We start from the raw sequence: 13,660 nt of genomic DNA, 5'->3' as shown, positions 1-13,660 counted from the left end.
AGTGTTTAAGAAATCTATCTATCTATCTATCTATCTATCTATCTATCTATCTATCTATCTATCTATCTATCTATCTATCTATCTATCTATCTATCTATCTATCTATCTATCTATCTATCTACTGTATCTATCTATCTATCTATCTATCTATCTATCTATCTATCTATCTATCTATCTATCTATCTATCTATCTATCTATCTATCTATCTATCTATCTATCTATCTATCTATCTATCTATCTATCTATCTATCTATCACATACCTCCGATACCAGTGTGTTGGCAAAGTCAAATACAGTAAATAATGAAATACAGTAAACACACCATTACCTGCTGTTTCTTATTACTGTGAACCAATATGGCGCTGATTGATCTGTCATAGCCAATAACAGGATGTGATTGGTTGTGATATTCTGTATGACTTCAGTCTCTCTTCTTTGATATTTGCTTAGATACGTAAAGTACACAGAAGGTTCAGGAACATCACTGATGGAGATGAAGTTTTTTTAATGTGTTAAATTGTATGAAGAACATGACAATCTCTGTGGATTTACAACCTGCACCTTTGAAATGGACCGAAAACAGCTGAATAAATCTTGACTTCACTGTGATGGATTACTGTAATTCAATGTACATATTAGCTTTACGTAACAGACTAAAACATGCAACACACCACACCTGAATCAGCCTTTATTCATTCTGCTGATCCACCACAGAGATCATATATTTCATTTATTGTTGTAAATGTCACCGAAAGTCTGTGCTATTTTCAGATTTGACTGTGTGAGTGGGTCAGAGGCTGCGGCTCTAGGCTGTGGGGAAGATTAGGAAGCTGGTGAAGGTGTGGCTGGTGCTGGTGATCTGGCCCGTCACAATGCTGTTGTAAGTGGTTGCCTGGAGCGACACTGTGTCTCCTACGTTCAGACTCAGGATGGCCGAGCCCGAGGTGACCAGGAAGCCCTCCGATATGTCACACAGCGTCATGTGGGTGTCACTGCCCTTCACCAGCTTCAGACACACCTAGAGCACAAACACAACAGAATTAGTTACAGTGGACATTTATACATACCAAGGGAATAACATTATCTACAGGTATAAATGATAAAATACACGGATTCAAGAGGTAACACATTTTAAGTGAAGGGGACAGGAGTCATTTTACACAGTGCAATCAGGGTATCAAATCCTGTTCTCCGTTCTTCAAATGCACATAATTGGAGAATTGGCTCTTCGTTCATTTATTCATTCATTAAAATCATAAAAAATATTATTAGCTCTATGCTCATACAGTATGTGAAGGGACTTGGGAGGCTAATCCCAGCTGATATAGGCGGACGGTGGTGTTCCCTCTGGATAGTTCATCAGTCTGTCACAGGATTGACATATAGAGACACACAACCCCTACACACTCACATACACACCTCCAGGGAATTCAGAGTCACAAATCAACCTATTTGTGCAGGTCTTTTGACTGCGGGAAGAACCAGGAGAGAACCCACATGGGCACTGGGAGAACATGCAGACCCCACACACAAAGGCCTGGGAATGGTTGGACTCACTCTGCTCTTTGCTGATATGTGGTAACTGAAGAAATAGACGCCTTTGATGGTGCAGATGAACGACCCGTTTGCCAGGGAAAGTCCCTGGAACCGTTCCTCCAGCTCCGGCAGAATCGGTCTGTGGGAACATTTCGGTGTCTGTTAGTATTTACTCATTAGCTTGTCATCATGAAAGTGTCTCTCTAATAACTGGATAGATTGTCATGTTTAAATTTGTTGTAGACATGGTTTGTGACCAAATACCAGTAAAATCAATGATGTTTACGTCAGGCTTAGCTGCACTTTGCATTTAGTGCTAATACGGTGCTTACTACGTAATATGAGGAATATGGTAAAAAAATACTGCAACACTGGCATAGCACCAGCTTGTTGACACTTTTATTGTGAACACGTCAGCAAGATTAGAAGAAGCTTATGAAATGTAATTATAGTCAATTCTTTATCATTTAGGTATTCATTCTTTCCAGGATCACACTGTTAACTATACCATAACAACAAATGTTTGGCAACATAGTTGCTTGTTACTTACTATAATCATCAGGAAAAACACATCAAAATACAGTTTCCTGTCAAAATTACAACAGTTTTGTTTGTGTGTTTGTCCTTGTCTGAGCTCTTCTCTGTGGTTTGGATGATGCTGATGTTATGATCAAAACTGCACATTGTTTCAACCAAATGTTTGCCTACAAATCCAATCAAACAACCCCTCCCCATGATGGAGCAGATTTCTGATGGTTTATATTTTTCTGGAGATGTTTTTCTCCCCACACATCACTGTGCTGCTATTTAAGTCATTAATGCTTAATATTATGGCAAAAATACAAAGTTTTTAGATCGAGATCCGGACCTTTGACCTCTCCTATCCAATCAGACCTTCTTCTTTCTGTTCATGGTCTCATTAGGTTACATCACATGACGTTAAGCACCACTACTGCTTTATCTTCACCATCACTGACCTGTTGAAGTTGATGGTCGTGTCCAACTCTGGTGCATGTGACAACACACTTTTCTGGGAAAAAAAGGCTCTCGCCTGGTTGGCGGGGTTGAAGGCTCTTCCCTTCTGCCCCTGCCGACCTGGATACCCTGAGGGCCCAGGCAGACCCATGTCCCCCTTCATCCCAGACCGTCCTGTAGGTCCACGCAGACCTTGCGCCCCCTTCTGGCCCCTCACAGGCTGGGCTGACTCACCTGAAAAAAACATAACAAACACACAGACAGAAAAGAAACACATATTATGACACAACGTTGAATTATAAACTTTTAGATACCACATAGGTGTTAGAGACTCACCAGGGTCTCCTTTCTCTCCCTTGGGGCCGTCTCTGCCATTGGGCCCGTGGGTGCCCGGTATCCCAGGAATCCCTGGGATTCCACATGTCTGTGGGGCGACCGGGCCGATGTGAACAAGAAGCAGCAGCAATGCAGAACTGCAGCTCAGCCACCGGGGGGCCTACACTCAGACACACATACACAAGCCACATGTTGTAGAGATGAAGGTAAATGTGGAGAGAACGTATCTCTGTATCTGTCTCAGGGGACTCTGAGGACAGAAGCTTCATGTGCATGAGGCTTCATTCACTGTGTCTGTCATCATTTCACTTTGTCACTTTTTGTTTTCATCAGTTCACAAACGTTTACACCTCAAACAAGAATAAAAAACATTTGCAAAAAACAGGTGCATTGGAAACTCATGGACAAAAACGTTGTCACATTCACGTTAATTTGCATTAACTCCCTAGAGACTTATTCTAGACCTTTACAATAACACTGTTGTTGCTTTTTTTTTAAGGTTGCCTTTAATCATCAGGCAGAGGGACTGGCGATGAAAATTAGCTTTTTTAGCTAACTTGGGTGCATTTACATTTGTTTTTTACAATGTTTTATTAATGTACATTGTCCCTTGTCAATAAATTAAACTGAAACTGAAACACTACAATCTCATGTTGTGTTTTTTTTCCCTCGTGAGTGTTTATCCCAGTAACAGACTCAACAGACACATATACTATAACTTACTGATCCTGACTTTAGATTCATAAAATAATTATAAAATGACTGTCACACACATTATGCTGTGGCAGTGATACTGTGCTGAATGTTTTGGCCCATTTTCCATATATTATACACATGATATGATACAATGGTAAATTTAGGCTTTCAGAGTTTCAGAAGCTCTAACTCTTAATGCCCCAGAGAGAAGATAATATTGTAATAACTTTACAACAGTGTTTAAAGATTAGATCAAGAAACATTCAGCAACCTGTGCACCATCCACTCCTCTATTAACAAATCATCTGTCTGACTGAGTGGTTTCCTTTCTCTTTCTCTCTCCGTCTTTGCCTGTTCTTGGGTTTTCAAGGTCTCACCATTTGCAGGTGGTGCAGTCAGTCGTCCTGTGGTGGACCGATGAGCTGATGAAGAGCCGAGGTGAAGAGCTGTTCTGCTTCACGGCGGCAGCAGCAGCTTGATCAGAAAAAAAACGGGAAGTGAAAGAGTTGGAGAGAGAGAGAGATCTCTGCTCTACTGGTCTCAAGTCCTGCTGGTTTTCGTGGTCATCTTGGAAACAAGAAAAAAGTGATTGCTGCAGCCAGAGATTGAATACTACAGTGCACTGTCCTTTTACTTCTGTAGTTTGTGAACTCAGGTAATTGTACTGTGAGCGTTGAGCTTTCAACCGACTACCACAGTAAAACTGTGTTTACACACTGAAGAATCATCTTAGTGCAATACTTTTTTTCTGCATCATGTCAAGATGTAGCCTTTTATCTATTTTTCTTGTTTTTTCTATTGACTGACTTTGCATGTGAGAAAGGCCAATTTGATGTGGGGGAGTCAAGAATAGAGAACAGCGCACAACAACATGTTTCCTAACCTGTTTAACTACTTTTTCTCCATTGAAATATTTAGTCAGTATATTCATGTGCACTACTTAAAGATTTTACACCCTGACGCTTCAGAGAGAAACATTATACTTTTGCCACACTACATTTAACAGCTTTATTTTGTGGTTAAATTTTAGGTACATGTCATTACTACAGAATTGTATCAGTTAAACTATGACATAATTGACGGCTGCATTTTTGGACAAAGCTGGTGTTAGCTAAAGAACTTTAGCTGAATTAATTAGTGGTTGTCACAACCTGGCTCATAAGCGGTGACAAAAGGAACGAACGACTGCCAATAATCAAATAATTTATTAACGCAAAAGAGTTTTCACAAAGGCCAAATTTTTAAGTTTTAACAAAGGCCAAATGGATGAGGTGGGTTTGTCTGAGTTACTAGTTGTGTGAATGTGGTTATGGTGTGTGTGTGTGTGTGTGTGTGTGTGTGTGTGTGTGTCATGTTGGATGCAGAACCAAAAAAGAAGGAAAAGAGACCAAATGTGCAAGCGCCGGCGGGGATAAGAGAGCGAGAGCTGCGCTGGGGACTGGGTTTTAAAGCCACACAGAGCACCAGGCCCAGGTGCTGCTGATCAGCGGGGACGTCCAAATAAGGGCAGCACCACTTCCACCTCAGACAAAAGAAGAAAAGGCCAGCAAGGGCCATCACAGTGGTCAATTAAACCATTATTAGTGTGTTATCACTGGTGCATCATCAGCATATGTTTTACTGTTCTTACTTGTTCCCAATCTGGGGTCAAGAAGAAGTGAAACAGTTTATCAAGCAATTGGGAAAACTCAACCTGAGGAAGAACTGATGATGAAGCATTAGTTCAATGTGTCTGATTTTAAAACATCTTTCCTCCAAATTAACATTTGGTTCTGTTTTTCTTCTGACTTCCTCTTCGTCTGTGTCAGAGACACAAACTGTTTTCCTGGCAGAGTATCTCTGAGGCTCTTGACCTCAGTCAGTATCTGTTCCACAAAATGTTTAATTTCCTCAACAATATCTATGAGCAAAGAGCTGATGTGTATTTTTTTAATAATGTGACATCCTGCAAAATATGCTAGTTCGTCATTTTCTGATCCTCTTTACATTTTTATTCCATTCTGACCTTTTCTGTTTATGGTCTGTTTTTGTGTGTGTGCTTTCCTTCCTACCCACCCAGGAAAGTTGCAGGTTGCTGCCGTGGTGATACGATTAATCTAATTAACTGTTTTTCTACCACTGGAATGAGTTAAGAAACATTTTAACACTTTAAGGTCAAGAAACTACATGTTGCTTTAATCAAATGTTCATATACCTGACATTTACAGTATTTAATAAACCTTACATAAACAACACAGATATAGAAAATCCAGTGTTCACTCCCTATGTATTCATATTTTGTTTCTTCTCTGTTTATCCTTAAGTGGATGGATGGATGGATGGATGGATGGATGGATGGATGGATGGTCAAACTGTTTAAACAACAGTAACTCAGTGTGTTGTGTCCAATTTTCCAGCTGTGATTTCTTCTATGTAAAAGAGTTTTCTTATTTCCCTGTTTTATTGTAAAACTTTTATCCTTATTAGACTTTATATTCTAAATAAAAAATAATGGATGGAAATGATCATAATAGTGTGTTTTTTCATTTCTTCAAATAAAAATGCAGCACAATTAAACAAGAGAAAACAAGAAATTATACAGGAATGAAAACATTTTTGAGGCTTGAACCACTAAACCCGACCTTGGTAAGACCTGATCAAACAGGTTTCATAAAGGGGAGGAGCTCCACTAATAACATAAGACTTTTAAACATAATTCAGATGGCCAGTGATGAAGAAATGTGGGGCCTGACAGTTCACTGGACTCTTTAAAGGCTTTTGATAGGATTTAATGGTCCTTTTTTTCTATGCTTTTGTGGCAGTACGAAGGAGGGTCCGGGCAGGGTTTGAACCCCAGTCTCCCGGGGGAGAGCCATTCGCGCTGACCATTCAACCAAAGGGATATCCCTGTGGCCAAGTAGCCAGGGTTCATGATCAATTGGAGGCATAGTGACAGGACTGTCTACTGTCACACTATGAAAAAAATTAAACTGGGGACAGAATTCACTGATTGAGTGGGTGAGGATGCTGTATCGTTCACATAAGGCAACGGTAACTACAAACTCCTACTGTTCAGATCCTTTCCCTGGGACGTGGGACGCCACAGCATTGCCCTGTGAGTCCCTTAATGTTTGCTCTCACCATCAAACCTTTGGCTGAGGTAATAAGGTCTACACCAGCAATCAAAGGCTTAATGGTCAACGGTAAAACACATACAATTTCTCTCTATGCAGACGATGTAGCTACTTTTGTACCTGGTCGACATTGATACCATCTGTGTGAGCCTTGGTAGGCTCTGCCCCACCTATAGTTATCACCGCTTCAGTGTGTTTTGGTAGCCAAGGTGCAAGGCCGTAGCTACCATTGAGGACACCGAGGTCATGAGCTCGGTATTTTTTTCGGCCTAATGAATGGAAAAAAAAAAAAAAAGTGCAAAGTATTAGGGAGGACAGATGGAAGGTGACTGAGTGACTCCTCTCTTGTCCAAACAATTCCGGTAGGCCTATAATGCCCTTGTTTATTGACGCCCTCACGTACGCTGGTGTTTGTTTACTGGTTGCGGGAAAAAAGGCGATTCATTCGGAAAAAGCGAGTGATACAGCGCGTCGCGGAGCCTGTGTGCATGGAGGAGAAGGCTACTGAGTGAGTTGGCTCTAGATAAACTGCTCTTTCCAACCAGTTGTTACACTGTAAAAGTTTCGTACATACGTGCACTTGAAGCGCTGTATTATTCGGGACGGAACCTCATGTATGCGGAGAAAACAGCTGTTTAATAGGGTCAATTCAGCACCGTTTACTGTCCGTGTCCTGCACTATGCACTAGTTGAGCTAAGTGGGGGAGAGCAGAGACCTCTTTCCTGCAGATACTATACTGAGGGGGCATCTACTGCACTGTCCATTCTTCCATCAACTTTATGTGAAAAGCACAGTGACATGATAAATTTTATGTTTACAGACAGGGGCGTCACTAAGTTTTAAGGACAGGGGGGGCTTAGCCCCCAGGAGATGCACAAGATGTGAGCATATGTGGTGCACAAGCACAAATATTTCACAAACAAAGACTGTGAAATTGTTTCTAAAAAATTTTGGACAGATTTAACAAAGAGCATACGGTGTAAAGTTTAGGCAACCATTAGTTTTATTTCAGTCTTTTTTATTTATTTTTTTATTTATTTAAAGAAAGCTAAGACCGGTGAGATTACTACAGACATGTCTGGAGTAGGCTACAGTAGAAAATGTAAATTTTTCATCTCTGCCTAGTAAGAATACTAACAAAAATCACATTAGAGTAAAATCTACCTTTGAATCATGGGATATCAGGCAAATGAATAAGTAATGTGTAGGCTAACTGTGTAAAAGTAGATGCTAAAAAAATGAACCTGAGCAATTTTGCAGCTGTTTTATTATCAGAGATACGTATGTCCAGGTGGAATTTGACCTTTGGAAAACTAATTAGGCTATATTTCACTAATAGCCTGTGTCATAATATTCACTCCATCCAAATACAACTGTTTTTGGCTCATTTTGATTTCACCTAGACCTCTTCATATTTTCCCATTCAAAGAAGACCATACAACCGAAATGAAGTTTGACACCAATATTTTACTAATAAAAAATATGCATAGAAATGTGAAATACTACATAGCTAAACAACGTGAATAACCAATTATAACACAAACCAAAATTTTCTGCAACAAGGAGCAGTCAGATGTATGTTTGTGGTAACTATAAGGAAAAGCAAACAAACTTCCTGGGCCTGTTTCAAAGTGAGGAACACAGCTGACGCTCCAGAAGGAAGTTACCCAAAAATAGTAGGCTATAGCTATGGTAAAAAAGAGTGCACACTTCACCCTAGAAACCTGTTAATCTTTATGTTAACAACCAGGACCTTCACATTGCATTTCAGACTTTTTTTTTTCGAGCTAGTCTACTGTTTGTAATAGGTGGTGTGTTCTCATCAGAATTCAGTGAAGTTGGGTCTTCTCTGGATGATCACTAGTGATGATAATATCATAAAAAATGGCATTAATCTAATATGATGTGTGTAGTTTTTATCTGTCAAAGTGCACCAGATTGAAGCCTTTTAATATAAAATTGCCCCAAATTTCTGACGCCACCCCCCCCCCGCGCACCACGACTATGACCTCGGTATTTCAAAAATCCTGGCTACGGCCCTGCCAAGGTGTCTAGCACAAGGAAAAGTCACAAGGAGAAACTCATTGGAGTTCTCTTGTTTATAACAAGGAATACAGTTTTTAAATTCTGGATTCATAAGGACATTTCTTACATTGGACGATTGATACAAGGAGGTAAAGAGCATTATCCCATCGGAAAAACTGACTTATAGTCTTCATGATAACGTTGAAGGTTTCTCCAAGGTGACAGCCAGTTTTTGATGCTGTGGACCCCTTTGGACTGAACTTCAGTGTTCCTCACTAAGTTATATATACTGTATAGTATAGATGACTCTGACATGGCCTGGGATATGGATGCCATTCTGGTGGTGTGTCTATACGCTTGTATGTAATGTAATCTATGTAATGTTTTGTTACCTGGTTTTCTATGTTGTATGTATGTATAACCTTTAAGTAGCTTAAGCTTCAAGAAAAATTGTATGGTTCTACACAAATTGTATGCAGAGACAAATATGTGTATTGATGGAACCTAAAAAAAAAGAAAAGAAACAAAAACATTGATGTTTTTTTCCAGTTTTTTTATTGGGTTTATCAGATTTTCTAGATCCTGCAAAAACATACGTATATATGTAAGTAAGTTCTGTTAAGTATTACAGTAAGTACCCGCACATATTTGACTGGTGCCTCATTTCTGCAACCAAATAACCCTGGAACTAAAGTACAAAGAAAAAAGTGTTTTGGAAATTACAGTAAAAGCAAACAGTGTGTTTATAAAAAGGTGAAAGGATCAGTGTTTAGTAACAGTGGGGGTGTTTTGGGTCAGTGGGGGTGCAGCAGGAAGCCGGAGAAGATGCTGTAACCACCTATGGTCCCTGTCATCCCTTTGTAGTCTTTGGTCTCCAGCCAAACCTCCTGATCCCTGGACACGTAGACCGCCAAACCCCCCGAGGTCACCTAGAGGTAATTTAATCACAGCGTGTTCAACATCAGTATTAATTCCCTAATATGCTCTTTTATTGATTTCATGGGTTTCATGTATCATTAATATCCTCATTTTATTCTCTACATTCCTATATATTTTATAAATGTTTGTATCTGTTCCATTATGTTATGTATTTTGAATGCAGTAGGTTGTATGTAGGCTACCTGTCTCTTCCCACGGCGATGATCGCAGAACGCTGTCAGCAGTTTGTTGTCCATCTTCAGCAGCACACACAGTCGTTCGTTCAAAGAGGCGTGGTACACAAAGTAGTAGGTTCCTGAGATCCGACACCTGAAATAGATTGATAAGGTAACCCTTTAACTTACAGGCCACTAATTAGCCTATGTGATAATCTCAAGAAATAGCTGAGAAATAACAATTAATTGCGTAGTTATGTCAGGAAATAGCCTAAAAATAACGGCCAATTTCATAGTAATTTCATGTTTTTCATAAATGTGCTTTTCTTGCTTTGAATTTTTTGGGAAAAGCCAGAATTTTTCTCCACCAAGTCCTTGCAATTGACCGTTATTTTTGGGCTATTTCTACGCAATCTATCAATCACCACTTCCCCTACAATATTCGGTGTTCTCACCTAAAGTGTCCCGTGTCAGTGTTGTAGTCGTCATTGATGTTGGTGATGACTGTGGTGAACCGAATGACGCTGTTTCTGTCTGGGGATTGAGCGGTTGCCCTGGCCATGCTGAATGCTGCTTTCTCCTGGCCGCCAGCCGTCCTACAGTCACAGACAGGACACGCGGTTACACGAGGAACTGTCAGCCTCTGTTACAGTAATCCTCTGTTGTTCCCTGACTTAGGATAATGAAAAGATGAATGAAAAGTTGAATTACAGAAGAATATGCACCATGTGATCATGATAGTAACTCTTATGTATATAGATATAGTATCTCTTGTGTAAGTCACTGGTGCCTCGCCCACTGGTTTGTCTGTTTACATACCCATCCTCTCCTGATTCACCTACAGGTCCAGAAAGCCCCAGTGCCCCTGGTTTCCCAGGTTCGCCGCTCTGACCTCTTTTACCAGGAAATCCCATCTGCCCCGGATCCCCCTTCTCTCCATTCTGTGGGCCGCTGCTGCCTCGCCAGGCTGCTCCTGCAGACAACAACAACAACAACAACAACAACAACAAAGGAATAGTTCAACATTTGAGAAATATACTTGAGTCTTTTCTGGCAGATGAGTTAGAGGATTAGTGCCCATCTGGTGTCCCTCTGTTTGTATTGTTTGTATGACTTTTCTTATTTAGAAGATTTTGTTTTACAGTAATTCACAGCATCCACGTTTATTTTTTTCCTTCATTTGTACCTGGCTCTCCTTTCTCGCCTTTGTTTCCATCTCGACCGTCTTTGCCAGGCAGACCAGGCATACCTGAGAATCGAGTAAACAAACACTAACATTACAAACCTGAACATATGCACACCAACATATACAACCATACACACATGAATGCACACACCTGGCATCCCTGGCATCCCTGCTGCTGGGCAGGACTCCATGGCAACCACCATGGGCACAGCCAATGAGATCAGGGCCCCAATGACAAGAAAAAACTGATGGAGCATGATGGAGAACCTGACGAGAAGGAGGAGGAGAAAGGTAAAAACTGTGAAGAGATGAGGAGAAGAAAAGAGAAGAGGGGAAAGATGAGGTGAGAAGGAAAGTAGATGAAGAGGAAAAAAGACAAGATAGGAGAGAATGAACATGCAGATAGTGATGAGATGATAGGGCAAGAGGTAGGAGGAGAGGAGATTAGGAATAAGAAAGGAGGAGAGAAGAGGAGAAATAAGAAAAGGAGCAATGATAAAGAGAGGGGAGGATGGTACAGGGGAAGAGAGGAGAAGAAAAGGTGGGTGGAGAAGAAAGGAGTTTAGAAAGAGGAGTAAAGGACAAGCAGGGTGAGATCAAAATGAAGGAGAGGAGGTGAGAAAAGAGGGAAAGAGAGAGACAGGTTCAATTCTACCACAGTGTTTCTGAACATCTCAATCATCTGATGACGGTATACAGTATACGTACAGTATATTTAGATATACACATGGATAATGAAGAAGCAGAGACATGATCATATTCTTCCACAATTCCATATACAGTACACTTGTTAAACTTTGATCGACTCACAGATGTAAAACATGATTAAAAATAAAACTCACCTGACAGAACAGACGGGAAATTAAAAAAAAAAACCTCCTTGGCCACTTCAACACAAACTGAAGTGAAGTTTTGAGTCGAGTGGCTGCAGGAGGAGGAGGAGGAGGAACACAAAACCAAAGACTCAGCAGCTTTTACTACAGAAATTATTCTCTGAGCTGAATGTAGGTAGTTCTGCAATTTAGGGAGAGAAACAGAATGAGAGAGAGAGAAGGAGAGAGAGAGAGAGAGAGAGAGAGAGAGAGAGAGAGAGAGAGAGAGAGAGAGAGAGAGAGGTCCCATTGATCTTCAGCCTGTTCTGGCCCCATATCCTAAAATGCTCACAATCCTACATGGTCAAAAGTATGAAGACACAAATGTCATTGGTTTTGGACGCTAGTAGCAGGGATTACCTCCCATTCAACCACAACAGCACCAACGATGCTGGGTCCACTCCCATTCAGTCATGTTTAAAGTACTTGAAAGTTGGGGCGGTGTGTGGCGCAGTGGTTAAAGCAGCCGCCCCATGTAGAGGCTATAGTCCTCAACGCAGGCAGCCCCGATTCGAATCCTGCATCAGGCAGACCTTTCCTGCATGTCATTCCCCCTCTCTCTGCCTCCCCCTTTCCTGTCCATCTCTACTGATCTATCAAATAAAGGCAAAAAAGCCAAAAATATACTTAAAAAATAAATAAATAAAGTACTTGAAAGCTACACACCCCTGATGAAGACAGCGTCGAAACGCGTTGAGTACTTTTTAATTTATTAAAATATCTCTGCTAAGCCACGAGTGCCTCGGGAAGCATCCTCAGACAGTCAGTTTTTTTCCCTTAGTTTATTTGCACTTATTTTCCCTTGAAGAGCACCTTGAGCTATTCTATATATTTTTTTCACCTTTTTTCCTTTGGCCTCTGCAGCACTCACCCTCCCCTTTATTTTTTCTACTTGAAAGCTACACTTGAATATACGTACAAATAACTTAAAGTTGCTTTTTAGAGTAGGCCTACTACTTATAAAAGTCTGATAGTATCTGAATAATTACTTATTTAATTAAGTAATTTTCTGTTATTAAATTAAGTTTGACAAGTAAAAGTTAAGATAGGGAGCAGTTTTGATCATTAACTTTATTGTGGCTTTCTTATTTCAAAGTGTCATAATCAGGGTTTCCACACCTTCTTTCACATCAAATTCAAGAAGTTTTTTTTAAGACTTTCCAGGCATAATTCATTCAAATTTGAGGCCCAAGGAATTTTGACTTCTGGAGGAGTTTCTGGTGACGAACCTGACTGGGATCCTGGACAAACTGAATGCACCATTATGTCTCATCCCTTGGGATTAGTTATTTATTATAGTTTATTATTTTATTTTTTACAATTGGAAGTTGCTGAGTATGATGGCTGGTGGTGAGGATGAATCAGCTGACTTGATTTTGGCATCACTGTCTATGCTGCAGCCTCTGGTTTAGGGAGGCCATGGACCCAAACCAGCAAAAACAGAGAAACTGAAACAAAAGAGAACTGGGAAATGTAGTGGGTATTTACTCATACGGCACTTCAAGAGCTGATGTTTTATATTCTGCTCAATCCAACCATCACATGACACATCTGGTTCCTCTATGTTGGACAAAAACAGAAACCCTCACACTGATGCACCAAATTTATTCATTATTTTTTATTTATTTAGTGCTGCCGCAGTCCCCAACAAATACACCATATCCTCCTGTTTGAGTAATGCTTGTGAAAAAGTTTCTAAGTTATGATGTTATAGAGAGCAAGTCAAGGAGGTTCTGAAAACTTGACTTTTGATTTTGGCCTTTTCATAGGATTTGTTGACAAAAACAGAAACATCAGCTGTACTCTTTAAGACCTTTGACCCTGC

At 40.3% G+C, this 13,660-nt stretch overlaps 2 protein-coding genes across 3 annotated transcripts; both read right to left on the bottom strand.

Annotated features, from left to right (window-relative positions):
- Positions 1 to 672: 672 nt before the first annotated feature.
- c1qb (complement component 1, q subcomponent, B chain) lies at positions 673 to 4,020 on the bottom strand. The gene is made up of 5 exons (XM_085776833.1): positions 3,922 to 4,020; positions 2,849 to 3,008; positions 2,515 to 2,746; positions 1,559 to 1,676; positions 673 to 1,019 (listed from the first exon to the last, which is right to left on the bottom strand). The coding sequence occupies exons 1-5, from the start codon at positions 3,922 to 3,924 to the stop codon at positions 807 to 809; spliced, it is 726 nt and encodes a 241-aa protein (XP_085632959.1). The 5' UTR covers positions 3,925 to 4,020; the 3' UTR covers positions 673 to 806.
- A 5,218-nt stretch (positions 4,021 to 9,238) lies between these two features.
- On the bottom strand, positions 9,239 to 12,015 carry c1qc (complement component 1, q subcomponent, C chain). Of its 2 annotated transcripts, none has more exons than XM_085776847.1 (7): positions 11,806 to 12,015; positions 11,115 to 11,230; positions 10,964 to 11,026; positions 10,597 to 10,750; positions 10,233 to 10,373; positions 9,805 to 9,931; positions 9,239 to 9,612 (listed from the first exon to the last, which is right to left on the bottom strand). In XM_085776847.1, the coding sequence occupies exons 2-7, from the start codon at positions 11,218 to 11,220 to the stop codon at positions 9,478 to 9,480; spliced, it is 726 nt and encodes a 241-aa protein (XP_085632973.1). In that variant the 5' UTR covers positions 11,221 to 11,230; positions 11,806 to 12,015; the 3' UTR covers positions 9,239 to 9,477. The 2 variants fall into 2 exon arrangements, with proteins under 2 accessions (XP_085632973.1, XP_085632972.1); XM_085776846.1 differs by having other exon boundaries at positions 11,115 to 11,261; positions 11,806 to 11,992.
- Positions 12,016 to 13,660: the final 1,645 nt, after the last annotated feature.

The sequence above is a fragment of the Trachurus japonicus genome, chromosome 5, assembly GCF_045865225.1.
Source record: "Trachurus japonicus isolate A0001 chromosome 5, Traja_1.0".
Lineage (NCBI taxonomy): Eukaryota > Metazoa > Chordata > Actinopteri > Carangiformes > Carangidae > Trachurus > Trachurus japonicus.
Note: the sequence above shows the minus strand (reverse complement) of the source record. Positions and strands in the feature narration are given on the sequence as shown.